Here is a 13,114-nt window from a genome sequence, read left to right as displayed (position 1 = left end):
AGTCAGTGACTCAGATAATTCCTATACCAACTTGGGAGCAAATCTCCAACAAGTACAAGTTGAGTAACACCAAAGGGAACCTCAGATATCCAAGAGAAAGCTATAAATGAATGCAAAGCTCCAGCTGCCATCAGCTGTCCCACACCACAAAACTATTACAGAGATCTCCCCAACTCCCAGAGTCTTGTTCTTTCACTGCTGAAGGAGAGGTGTGAAAGCATTTTCATTCATTCAACTCTCCCATACAATTACTTTTCCCTCCAAGGAGCAGACTAAGAAAATACTTTTAGGTATTGGTGTTTTGGAGAAGCACAAGAAACATTAAGAGCAATGGTTTTCCTTCACATAGAAACAAACTCGTTTTTTCTCTCACTGTGAATCTCAGTCAAATCGTGGTTCTTCCCATGAGAGATGGCCCTGTCTTATCAGAACCTGAGGTGCAAGACAGGCAACTCCAATACCTGTTCTCAGGGTGGGAAGGAGAAACAGCACCATACATGATCCTGGCAGACAAGCAGAGAGGAACCGCTCTGTGAAAATCTGTCCTCCCTGCAGAACATCAGCTAGATCTGGAGCTGAAGGTTTGGGCTTTGGGACATTACACTCTTCCTGGCATGCAGGGTGTTTTGGGTTTGCATGGCAAGGTTTTGGTAGCAGGAGTGGCTTCTGCAAGGAGCTGTCAGAAGCTTCCCCCATGCCGGCCAATGTCAGCTAGCTCCAAGACAGACCCACTGCTGGCCAAGGCCAAGTCCATCAGTGATGCTGGTAGCACCTTTGGGACCACATATTTAAAAAGAGGAAAAAAAAACAAAAACCAGTGGCAGCTTTTGCAGCCAGAGTGAGAAGATGTAAGAAACTCTGCAGACACCAAGGTCAGTGCAGAAGGAGGGGGAGGAGGCGCTCCAGGCGCCGGAGCAGAGATTCCCCTGCAGCCCGTGGTGAAGACCATGGTGAGGCAGGGTGTCCACCTGCAGCCCATGGAGGAAGGATCATGGGTAGCAGATATCCACCTGCAGCCCGTGGAGGACCCCACACTGGAGCTGGTGGATGCCCAAAGGAGGCTGTGGCCCCGTGGGAAGCCCACTCTGCAGCAGGCTCCTGGCAGGACCTGTGGACCCGTGCAGAGAGGAGCCCAGGCCAGAGCAGGTTTGCTGGCAGGACTTGTGACCCCGTGGGGGAACCACGCTGGAGCAGTTTGCTCCTGAAAGTCTGCAGCCTGTGGAAGGGACCCACGCTGGAGCAGTTTGTGAAGAACTGCAGCCCACGGGAAGGATTCACGTTGGAGAAGTTGGTGGAGGACTGTCTCCCATGGCAGGGACCCCACGCTGGAGCAGGGGCAAAGTGTGAGGAGTCCTCCCCCTGAGGAGGAAGGAGCAGCAGAGACAACGTGTGATGAACTGACCACAACCCCCATTCCCCGTCCCCCTGTGCCACTGTGGGGGGAGGAGGGAGAGAAATGGGGAGTGAAGTTGAGCCCGGGAAGAAGGGAGGCGTGGGGGGGAGGTGTTTTAAGATTTGGGTTTATTTCTCATTGCTCTACTCTGTGTTCTTGGTAATAAATTAGATTAGTTTTTTCTAAGTTGAATCTGTTTCACCCATGATGGTAAGTGGTGAACAATCTCTCCCTGTCCTTATCTCAGCCCCTGAGCCTTTTGTTGTTTTTTCTCTCCCCTGTCCAGTTGAGAAGGGCAGTGACAGAGTGGCTTTGGTGGGCACCTGGCCTCCAGCCAGGGTCAACCCACCACACAGGGAAACATGGCCACATGCAGTATTATCTTCTCCCCAAGCTCAGTGTTAGGAGCACAAAATCATTATCTGGCTCAGCTATTTGCCTTCACAAAAGCCTGCAGCAAAAATAGCAGTGGTTTAATTGGGAAGCTTAAGTCCTACCTCCTTTTCTAACATTGGCTCCTAGCACAAGGAGCCAAGACTCTACCAACCAGCCCAATTAATATTCTCCTGCAGAGCTCACAGGCATTGAACTGACAATTCTCCCCTTAAAAAGCCACACAACACCCCCAAAACTTTATTCTGATTCTCTTTAGCATGTAATACTTTTCAGCGTCTCAACAAGAACACACAAAAATAAACTGAGCTCCGTAAACATCAGAGATTGACACTAATGCTTTGAAGCCTTATCCTTGTTGTTCCTGGGTGGTGTCCAGAAAAGTGCAAATAGCTGCAGGGACTGCACACTATCACCCTCCTTTTATACAGAGAGCAGAATTAGTTGGCGAGTCGCTGCTCTAAAAGCAAAGCAGCACTTTTTTTCTTCCCCCACCCAGTAGATTTGGGTGGGGAAATAAACTAGAAACCAAACACAAACAAACAAAGCATGTATCTATCTTATTTTTCAATAAACGAACTCGCCCAGGTATTCCCCAAGCTTTGAAGGTGTTTAGCTCTCTGCTGGGAGCACTCACCGCTTGGAAGTTCCACGCTTGTTATCCTCGAAGGAGGAGACGAGCCTGCATGGTTTTTGGCTACAACACTAATTACACAGTCATTTTTTCCAAGTTTTATCTCAGTACTGTTTGAGGGTTCGGTGACTTCTTTGGACTCCAGTGCTGTCTCTAGCAGGTAGCAAGACACTTCATGAGACACTATTCTTCCATTGGCTTCAGAAAGGGATAAAGGCTATGAACAGACAAAGAGTTAACCCAAAATGGAATAAACAAAACCAGACATAGGATAATATGAATTTAATGTCCTGATCTAGTCTGATGACTGTATAGAACTACAAGGTAGAAAAGATAGTTACTGTAGTGTGACTTTAGGAATTAACACATAAGTTTGTAAGTTTTTGATTTTCAGCTGGGATGTATTAAAAATTTAATTCTTCATGTGAAATGCTTCTCAATGCAATGTTTAAATTATAAAACTTTAATAATATTATCATTTGAGGAAGAATGCTTGTCTCAATGGACAGTTCATTAAAAAAAGCAGTCCGATTTGTTGACTATAAACTTCACTCATTTATACTTTACATCATATTTTAAAACTAAGTGTCCTATCTACCTTCCAGAAGATTTTTAGACTTTTTCCAGAAGGACTTCTCTCTCTCCAGATATCTGGACCTCTTGCAGGAGCTAAAAAAAAAACAAAACAAAACAGGTTTTGGTTTTGTTTTTTTCAAGTTGCACAGTAGACAACTTAAATTTCTATTAAAATGTTAGGTTTTTAGATGGTTAATTTAAGATATACGGCTTCACAAGTTCACCATTTTATCCACAAAGAATTAAATAAACTTACGGGCTTCCAACGTTGTGTGCTCTTCTATCCTGCTCCAGTCACTCCACCTCCAGAAGTGGTCAGCAGCTGAACAGCGCACCCTGAACTGGTATTTGGTATAAGGGTGCAATGTGTTCAGCTGAGCTGTGTAAGTGGAGAATTTTCCTCCAGGCATGGAAACATTGTGCTGTTAAAAATATGCAGAAATTGACATGATACATGTATATTTTTTTGCTCCTAGATTATGCTGAAAGTCAACACCAAAAAAGGTACTATTTTTCCCCAAGATTACCGACAGTGTGAAAAAAGGCTGCAGTGAAGTCCTACGAAGAAATTAATGAAAAAACATGAAGAAATTAATGAAAAAAAATGAAGAAATTAATGAAAAAGAAAAATATTTTCTATGTAGTCACCCTAAACAAAAGAAATTTTTTCAGAGGTCTGCCAAAATAAAGTCATATATAGCACAGAAATTGAAATATGAGAGTAGGGAGCACCTTTGAGATGTAAAGCATGGAAAGGAGAGAGAGCACTGACGAGCCTTCAACAGGATGAGCTCAGCACACAGTAGCAGGATGTTGCTTCCCATCTTTCCCGACCAGCCCCCCTCTCTCTCATACGCAGCAAAACTTCTGCTCGCATGAGGCAGGCCAGGATTTCACCTCTGCTATTCAGAACCTGCACTTCCACCGTGCAGTGCACATCAAACTGGGTGGACAGAGGGCTTTTTGCTAAGACACATGCACAGAAGCACACTAAAGACAGACTGTCTGAGCAAGATGTTTATCATGCAGTCTTCTTCCTAGGCAGTCCTTTTTCCTTCAAAAGATAGTATCGAGGTCTTACCCAGGTGGTCTATGTTCACAGCTCTTATGACAGGACTAGTCTCTCCCATTATTCTTGAAATGGTGGGAGTCTAGGGAGTATTTCAGTTTCATGATTACTTAAAGAAACCCTAAGCCTGGGAATATTTTTTACTGAATCTAATTATAACACATGTGCATCACAGCTGCCAAAAACTGGACTCCAAGTGACTTTAAGAAGCAACTAATTGTGCATTTCTAAAGCCAAATGACAACTTGAAAAATATAAAAAAAGCCAACAATCTCTCATACGAATGGAGAAGCTTCTGAAAACATCCTCAAAATGCCATAGAAAACCCCATAACAATTTCACAGCTACTTTTGTTTATTACAGAGAACTCTTGGAGGTTTTTTTTATTAAGCAACCAGAGACAACATAACAAGGCTGTAAATCCTTCTACCAAGCTGTTTGCTGTGCTTCAAAATATCTGTAGCTGCGGGCTCAGATACAGGCACAGTGACTTGAACTGCTGTAACAGTGTAAGACCTTACCATCTCCCACTGCCCCAGATGACTGACCTGGCAGCAGAGTTCACAAGCAGGTGTGTGCCCCAGGCTTTGAGTAGCGTAACTCTGGTTAGATCGAACTGTGCAAACCTACTTTTTTAGCAGTTTAAGCTAACTGAGCTGCAGGTGGGTGGCACTCTGGGTGCTCGTTTCCCCTGCCGACTGCTCCAGAAGCAGTAAATGTTGGCAGCAGAAAAATGCAGACAACTGTGGGTGATGGTATCTCAGACTATGCACCAAAATCCAAGACAGCTTGTCTCTCAGAGCTGTTATGTACATCTAAAAGCCAGTTTCTTCCCCTGTTAATGCCAAAGATATCTATGATTTTCTTTGCAGTACCTAATCTCTAGGTACCACTTAACATGTCATTACAGAGGAAATATAAAAGCATAAGGCTTCCACACTCATTAAGTGCTTTGCAAGTATTTTAAACATACTCTTACAGAGCATGTATTAACTACTACCCTATCATTTTAGAAGCAATGTACATAATAATAATCTTCAGTCTTAGCTGCATCACTTCTGTAGCTTGAGTGACTTTATTCAAGGCTGTATCCAACAGCTGTGCCCAACAGGTAACTAAATGCAGTGGATAATAGAATACTGCTAAAAAATCAAACAAAAATTGTAAAAAAAGCAGCCTCTGAGGTTGATGTGCTCACATTACAATTCAGGTTCTGCGTACTGAGACCTAATAATTCAGCATGTGCCTCCCCAAGCTGGTCAGAGATACTCCATCTGAACACATAAACACAGAATTTGGGGGTAAATCTCAGGCCAACTGAACATGCGGTTCTGCCATTAGGCTTCCCCCGTGACACAGATCACCCCACACTAAGGCAATACAGAAGAAGAGGATATATTCCCACCACCTACACTCGGTATCTGATGCTGGTGTCTGCATTAGTGTCCTAAGCTCCTCTGACAGTCAGCAGAGTAAATATGCAGTTCCAGTCAGTGACGCAGAGCATCAAAGCTGGGCAGCCGCTGGAAGCCCGAATGCTGGAAAATCCAAACCCCACCCAGAAATACCACCTTCTTTCCAGCTGCAGAGCTCTTCACTGGGGATTACCTACTGATATGCCCAGTGGCAGAATCCTTCCCCATCCTGTCGCTACATCACTGACATACAAGCAGGTTTAGCAGCTCCCTATTATAGCCACATGCACGTCAATCGCTGCCAGCAAGCAAATGAAGTGTTCTTTGAGGGGTGGGGGGAAAGAAAAAAAAGAAATTAAACTACAGACTGCAAGAGGCAATCCAAAGCAATCACTGTGGAAGTCTGCAGGGCAGCGCACATCCTGGAACAAGCATGTGTTAATACCGTTTGCACCAGGAAGGACAAAGCACAAGGACTGTTACCTAAAGCGTCAGCATAAAGCACTATGCACCCTCTCCAAGTACCAAAGAATATGGTGGATAATTTGACTTTCCTCTAAATTGTTTAAAACTAACGGAAAAAAAAGCAGGCAACAACAGAGATCAGCAGAATTTTTTCTGATTTTAGTAGAACTTCTAGTCATCACTAAATTAATCATTTAATAAGATGATCAGAATGATGCTTTTAGAGAGAAAAGAATTTGAAATGTGATTAGTTCAGTGAAAAAAAATCCGTTAAAAGCAATACTTACCAATTTTCGCTCAGAGTGACCACTGCTAATTTCAATTTGACACAGAAGTCTGATCTCAGCAAAGCTGCCATTAATAAACCAACGCAGATGGACGCTTGTAGAGCTGTTCCCAGAAACAGTTAACTTTTCTGGAGCTTTTGGATCAACTTAAAAAACAAAGTAAAAACCCTCAGTTCTAAGCAAACCCCATTCATTTTAATTCAGAAAAATACAATTTTAAAAGATCAAAGAGAATAAGTGATCCCATCAGCAACTAGGACAGCTGGTGCTGGGAAGGCACCCGCAAGCAGTCTCATTCCTGATGCTGTTCTCAGCTATCAAACATGGAAACAGATTTGCTTAAGGCTGAGCGTACTGTCATGTGGGATAAGGAGTTGGAGACACAGAAAAACATTTCCCCTCCCACTGACTTTATCAAAAAAGCGAAACACGAGCTATTTCAGAGGATCACAGTGGCAGATGAAATTCACTCAACTTCATTCACCTTCTGGGAACTTTTTAAGTTAGAACTTAAAATCTGCAGACTAGGACAGGGTAGGACTCCTAAATGATCTCTCCCTCCCCAAAACTCCCTTCATGGAATTTTTCAGTAATATTCAGTACTACTGTTCATAGCTATCAGAGAAAAAAAATCTCTACTGTTGGAATTGGTCCAGTTGCCCTTAAGGAAATATGCACTCTATGTTGGCAATTAAGTGGACAGTGAAGGAAAGAAAGGAAAGGAAACAAATAGGAAATAGCAGTCATATCAACTGGGTACAAAATGGCCCAGTTTATAATTAACAGATACAAATTATGGTTTTCTAGGACCTGCCAATTTACTCTGACAGTTCTAATCTCAGGCTAGTTGAACTGGGACATGGACAAAAAAAACCCTTCACCAACTTCATATTTAAATTCAGTTTTTCAGAGAGAACAGCAGAATGCTGTAATCATAAGGAACCCCTGAATCCTCAGCTGTGGTTTTGGAGGCAGATGGAAAATGACAGGCAAGACAGCACTAGAAAGGTGGTTATCTTCCCCCTTTCCTTGTTTAAACTGAAGGTCTAGTGAAGGAAGATAGTTCTTTCTACAAACCACAACAGCAGATGATCATGGCTATTACCAATAGCAGGTAATACTCCTGCTATTACCTTCCACCTTTTAGTGCTACTTTTTTAGGCTCCATATCCTGCTGTTGTAAAAGTGCATTATATTTTGCCCTACAAGCAGACACTGAAATACAGGGTCACTTACAGTTCATAAAGTTACAACTAAATTTTAATTATTGATGTGTAATAGAACATGAAGTAATACATAAACAGCAGTTGGCTAATTATTAGATTGCAAGTAGCATTTATCCACGCAGCAGTGTATCCAATCTAGTAGCATTGCTGTCAAGAACTGGCATCTGCCTGTACGACTAATTGTTGCCTCAGGACATGTCCTACGTTATTTTCGGCAAAATACTGGTGACAATAAAGCAAAATAATGACAAGTATACCATGTCAGAGTTCTTCAAACCCAAACCAAACAAATGGTTAGCATGCAGTAAACGTATCTTTTTGCCTTGTAATTCTTAAGTCTTACCTCTTTGAGTTAAATCAACCAAAAGCGATGACTCTGTTTGCCCGATAGGATTGGAGACGCCTAATATGAAATCGTAGGTTTTTTGATCAGCCAGTACTGGAAAGTCACAGGCACGCTCTCTGTGCATTTCATTGACTTCGCATGAAACATTTTTACCAGATATTCTACCAAGTAAAAAGAAGGGGGAACAACTTAATTTTTGAGTAAAATAATTTCTATCAACAGACAGAAGTCTAGACTGAAAACACATTAAAGAATGATGGGTCCACTGACACACGGCTTACAGAATGATTTGATTGCAGAGGCATATCTAACACCACAACGCAGGTTAAAGTGGCATCAGTCATGACTTGCCCTGTTCTCACGTGAAACTCTCCTCTTCCACTAGCATAACATTTCCATCCTCTCACTTCTCAAAACCCTGGAAAACAGGTAGGTCCTGTAAAACCACCTCACAAGTCACAACTAAGATTCTGATTTAAAGTATCGTTGTTCAGATCAGCATACATTTGCATTTAAAGAATGTTCTTAATTGCTTTCTGAACTAAGGATATGTGACACACAAACGTGTGTGTCTTTCTATCAGCCCTGCCAATCTAAACTAAGGTTTGTTACCTGGGATACATCCACTAGTCCCAGCTGTTTGTAAATCAAAAGCAAGAGAGGCAGTCTGGTAACAGCCAAGACCAGAGTTACATCCTCAGGGGTAAAATCTAAAGTATGTATCTCTATGTATGTACATATATAGAAGTTGCTTTAATTACAGTTTGTGTAAACCTCTCACTGAGTAGCACAAGTTTAATTTCTTCCTTTGGGCTTTTTTATTGTGTTCCAGCTAAGCTCTGAGCTCTCTCCACATCATAGTCTCTATTTCAATAGCTCAGTGTGGGCTGAGAACAAGGATGAGAATATTTAGCATGAACTGCATCACATTAATCTTCTCGTAGCTTTGGGCTGAGTAAAACAAGTCTGAACTATATCCTCATTTATGAGCTGGATATGGGCAGCCAGTGACTGCAGCTCCTTTCCTTTGAATACCTGCTCTGTTTGTCCACCTCTTTGCACCCTACCCAATGGCTTTTTTAGCACTAGCACCCTGGATGACATCTGTGACCATAACTAAATCCTCATTGCCTCTGACTTGCTTCAAAGCCACCATGAGACTCCATTTCCCATCGGTTTGTGTGACTCAGGTCTCTCCTGGCTTTTCCCTGACTGCTCCTTTGGCATTACGGGGGAGCCTCCTCGCCACAGGAAGTTTGTTAACTCCTCACTAAGTTCTAATCACAACCACCAAGGAATCCCATTTGCAAGCGCTATTCCAAAACAATGATTCTTCACTTTTAAGGCTTTACATGGCCTGTCATGTATGACAAACTAGTGGGATACCAGTCTTTACTTCTTTCTGTGGATGATGCCAGTGTTATTTGTCCCTTTCAATGTTTTCCAGGTAGCATGCACTTTGCCTGCTCTACACTATCTAGCTCTTAATGGTGGGAGGAGAACTGGCATAGGCTTATTGCTATTTTCACTAGTAGCATTTGGGAAATGCCCCATGGCCTGTCTTACAATTGTTCCTCAGTGAGTTTCTGTCATCCTGCATAGCAGAAGCTCAGTAAATGTCCAAGGGATGTTCTGACACAGGTTGCATATAAAAAAAATAAATTAAAAATTAGTGAATGACTCCCACTATCTCCCTGTATTTTCATATTGGTCTTATCTACATGTTGGCAGTAGCCTGACACACTACGTAAGTGCTTTATTTTCTCATGAGTTCATAATGGCCTAAGTCTTTGGAAAAAGCCATCCTTAATTCCCACTGCAATTTTTAAAGCTGGACAAGGGTTCTCCAAGTTTAGTTTAGTTTCAACTACCACAAACTCTTGAAAAGTATTTTAGGCTCTAAACAATGGAGACTCTCATTTAAATAGGCATGGTGCCTTAAGTCACAGGCAGCAATGGATATATTCCAGTTCCACCATTTTTTCTCCTTTTAGTGCTGAATTATTTTACCTTTCAAATAAACTGTACTTTGTTTTTCGTTCTCCATATAGTCCACTGGGTCTGCCTGGTTTCCAGGTGCATTTTATTATCAGGAAGTTGGATGTTTCACAGCTGAGGTTTTGGGGAATATCAGGGGCATCTGTAGCATGAAAGGAAACCAAAACAGTTAGCCGACGTTTTGCTATCCTTATGTGACAGTTGGGACACGAGCTTCCTGAAAGCATCACCATTCATTTTTGCTGGGTCTAAATTGCGTGCCTCACACATACATGGCAATAGTTTTGCTCCAACCATATAAATAATATGCTTTAAAAAAATGCCAATAAAACAGATGGATAATTATTATCAGCCCCATCTGACTAACACTTGACTCTAGGCTTCTAAGTGGGTGGGTAATCTGGTAAATCACATGCAAATATGTTCACAAGCTCCAGGCTCTGACCTGGAAGTGTTTCACTGAAACTCTGCCAAGAGTTTTTCAAAATCCTGAGCATCAGTTTAGCTGCTGAGCAATGCAGGAACGCTGTCGGCTGTGCGTCACATCTTCTTACATGTCAGCCCCTCCACTGCTTTGAATTATCCAAGCAAGTCATGTCAAGGAGCTGTTCCCTTTAGAATGAATTCCACACTGAATCTGAAAGCTAAAACAAGCCCTGAATGGCTTGTCCTCTTTACCATTGCTTTGGAAGCACCCATCTTTTTCTTTTAAACCTTGTTTTTTGCTCCCATACTAGAGCAGTGTTGAATGCCTTCCTGGACAAGATGGGCAGTGCTGCCAACAGAGAGGGTAACCATGCTAAGGTGAGACTAAGTAGAACACTTATGTCAAGTCTCACACACTTTTCTCCAGAAGGTAGCACAATAATATCCACGTAGCTGCCTTAGAGAAGGGGCACTAATACAACAGGCAACAGTGGCAGGATTAGATCTAGTGATAAGCAGCAGGCCAAAAAGAACACTTATTTTGCCAGACCTAAGCTTAGCCAAGGTGGTATGCATACACAATTACTTGGTCTACCTTTTCTTCCCCAAATATCTCTTATCATCAAAAGCATCATGAGAAGTCCTCTCCCTTCCCACTAAGTAGGTACCACAAGAAGAAACACTGGCAGGAAACAGACTTCACCACATTCCAGCTCATCAAAAACCACTGTGTGGGAAATACCTGTGGGATTATCACAGTGTTCGTTCATGAACCACTGACTTATTTACATGGAAGATTCTCCCACAAAAGCAAATACTGCAGAAATAATGTAAAAATGGCATCTCCTTGAGAAGTCACAACAGTTGGGATTCTGTTTTGCATTTGCTATCACACACTTAATACACAAAGTCAATGACAGGAGACACAGGCTGGAGTTGGGAACACAATTTCAAACTGAGTCTAGTCTCTCAACCCCAAGGACCCTAAGTTCAAAGGCAGGCATTTGTAATGGGAACAGGCAGCTACTGGAAGATGGTAACTTTCAAAACCCCTGTGGGGAAATCACACAAATCTCTGAAGTGACGAATTATGGGAAAGAAGAACCAGGTACTTTTAGTAGCTTGTTTTAAGAGGTATCTGTATCTGGAAGAGATTTCTCAGGCTGGCATGGTTATATAAGAAGATACACAGTGATTCAGTATCTTTAAAGAAAATACTAAAAGAATGTTTATAACATTTTCCAGGAAAGAGGAACCGTCAGCTAGGTTTCTTTGCTGTAATAAGCTCCCAGGGAGCTACTACCCTAGATGAGCATCTGTTGTTGTTGCAAGTCTAACTGTTTTATTGTCTTCATTTGACTGGTTGGTAAATTAACGCTTTCACTTACAATTCTTGCTCTTACTCTTGCCTTGTCATGGGCCAAACTAGAACAGATGTAAACCTAAAGTGGTAGAGACTGAGGATGAATCTTCATATGGCAATAAACTACTAAGTATTCCAGACAACGAAGAAGTGCCTTAGAAAAAGAGATCTCATCCTCACAGCCTTGCTGTCTTCTCCATGGGCTGGAGTTTCCACAGTGAAATCAAACAAGTACAATGCTCGTTCATCCTCGGAAACCAAAATCCAGGGGAAAAAAAGCCACAATAGTATTTGCTTCCTAGCAGAACCCTAAGAGTCTCAAAATTATTTTGATTTTCCTAAGGTAAGTAAACATAATGATACGTACATCCTACAAACAAGACAGTTCCATCCATATCACCTTCGGACAGTTCGCACACTACATTTGTCCCACTGGCATGTGAAGCACTGGCATTTAGCACTCTGATTGCACTGCTCCGACTGCTCAGATGTATCATTGGGTATATTTCTCGTTCATACTTCATCTGTTTTATCTGCCGTCCTTCTTGATGGACACAACAAATTGTCACATCTGAACCTACTGCCACCACGGTGTCCTGAGGAAACACCCCACTCACATTGGGCTCGGTATCTTTTCCTAGCAGAGATGGAAGAGTAGAAAACAAAAATAAACAAAAAAACCGCACATGAACAATTTGCTATAAACATGGTGCTGATAAGCTAAAATGTGACTTAGGGAGCACTTCAATGCATACAAATCAATGTTTACTAGGTTTCATTAACTAATGATTTCTCTCATGAAAACACACCCAAAAGCAGCAGCCCATCACTGCCAAATGCTCTTCCTCTGATTTTGGCTTACTTTTCATAATGCGATCAAAGTCCATGTAGTGGCAAGGGAACAAACATACCAGGGACCTCTTCTACTGGGCTCCAGTCACTCCAGTCCTTGGGGCCAACAAACTGTGTTACATTAATATAACAGCGAATCTTCACATAATGTGATGTACATTCCAAAGGCATATCTGATGTCCAGTTCCAAGAAAGAATGATGTCTTCATGAGTCAGTTTTGAATAGTAAGTTACCTACAAAGTTTAAAAAAAAAAACAAAACAAAAAACAACCAAGGAAGAGTTTATGAACACCTGTTAGCAATGACTTATAACCTCCCAGGTGTCAACAGAATGGCAAATTAAGTGGAGCAAATCACAAAATCCTGATAGATGGTTGGAGTGTCCCACTTAACTTTCAGTTGTGTTGTGAATTTACTTGGACAAAAGCCTAAGATGCTAAACAGCCCACCAGCCAGGTAGACTGCCAGCCAGAAATAGCAGAGGGCAGACATTTGAGGGAGAACAGGAAGCTTGTCAAGCATTTCAAAACGTATATATTGCATCCCAGTATCCTAGGCCTCTCCCAGACAGGGAAATGTTCCAAATTTTCAAAAATGAAAGTCTTCTAATAGTCCCAGGCCGCACATCTTATCTTTTCTTTCATTCCTAAAAATTACAGAACAGAGCTAT

General features: G+C 42.0%; 1 protein-coding gene across 7 annotated transcripts in view; it reads right to left on the bottom strand.

The window, feature by feature from the left end:
• LOC104634817 (leukemia inhibitory factor receptor) overlaps positions 1-13,114 on the bottom strand; it is a 90,144-nt gene that overhangs the window by 14,556 nt on the left and 62,474 nt on the right. For all 7 annotated transcript variants that reach the window (XM_075739900.1, XM_075739898.1, XM_075739901.1 and 4 more), the window contains 8 exons: positions 12,503-12,677; positions 11,959-12,228; positions 9,815-9,944; positions 7,802-7,965; positions 6,233-6,378; positions 3,253-3,418; positions 3,019-3,089; positions 2,424-2,637 (listed from right to left, as the gene is read on the bottom strand). In XM_075739900.1, the coding sequence (XP_075596015.1) occupies positions 2,424-2,637; positions 3,019-3,089; positions 3,253-3,418; positions 6,233-6,378; positions 7,802-7,965; positions 9,815-9,944; positions 11,959-12,228; positions 12,503-12,677 (1,336 nt within the window). The remainder of the gene's footprint in view (positions 1-2,423; positions 2,638-3,018; positions 3,090-3,252; positions 3,419-6,232; positions 6,379-7,801; positions 7,966-9,814; positions 9,945-11,958; positions 12,229-12,502; positions 12,678-13,114) is intronic.

The sequence above is a fragment of the Balearica regulorum genome, chromosome Z, assembly GCF_011004875.1.
Source record: "Balearica regulorum gibbericeps isolate bBalReg1 chromosome Z, bBalReg1.pri, whole genome shotgun sequence".
Classification (NCBI taxonomy): Eukaryota; Metazoa; Chordata; class Aves; order Gruiformes; family Gruidae; genus Balearica; species Balearica regulorum.
Note: the sequence above shows the minus strand (reverse complement) of the source record. Positions and strands in the feature narration are given on the sequence as shown.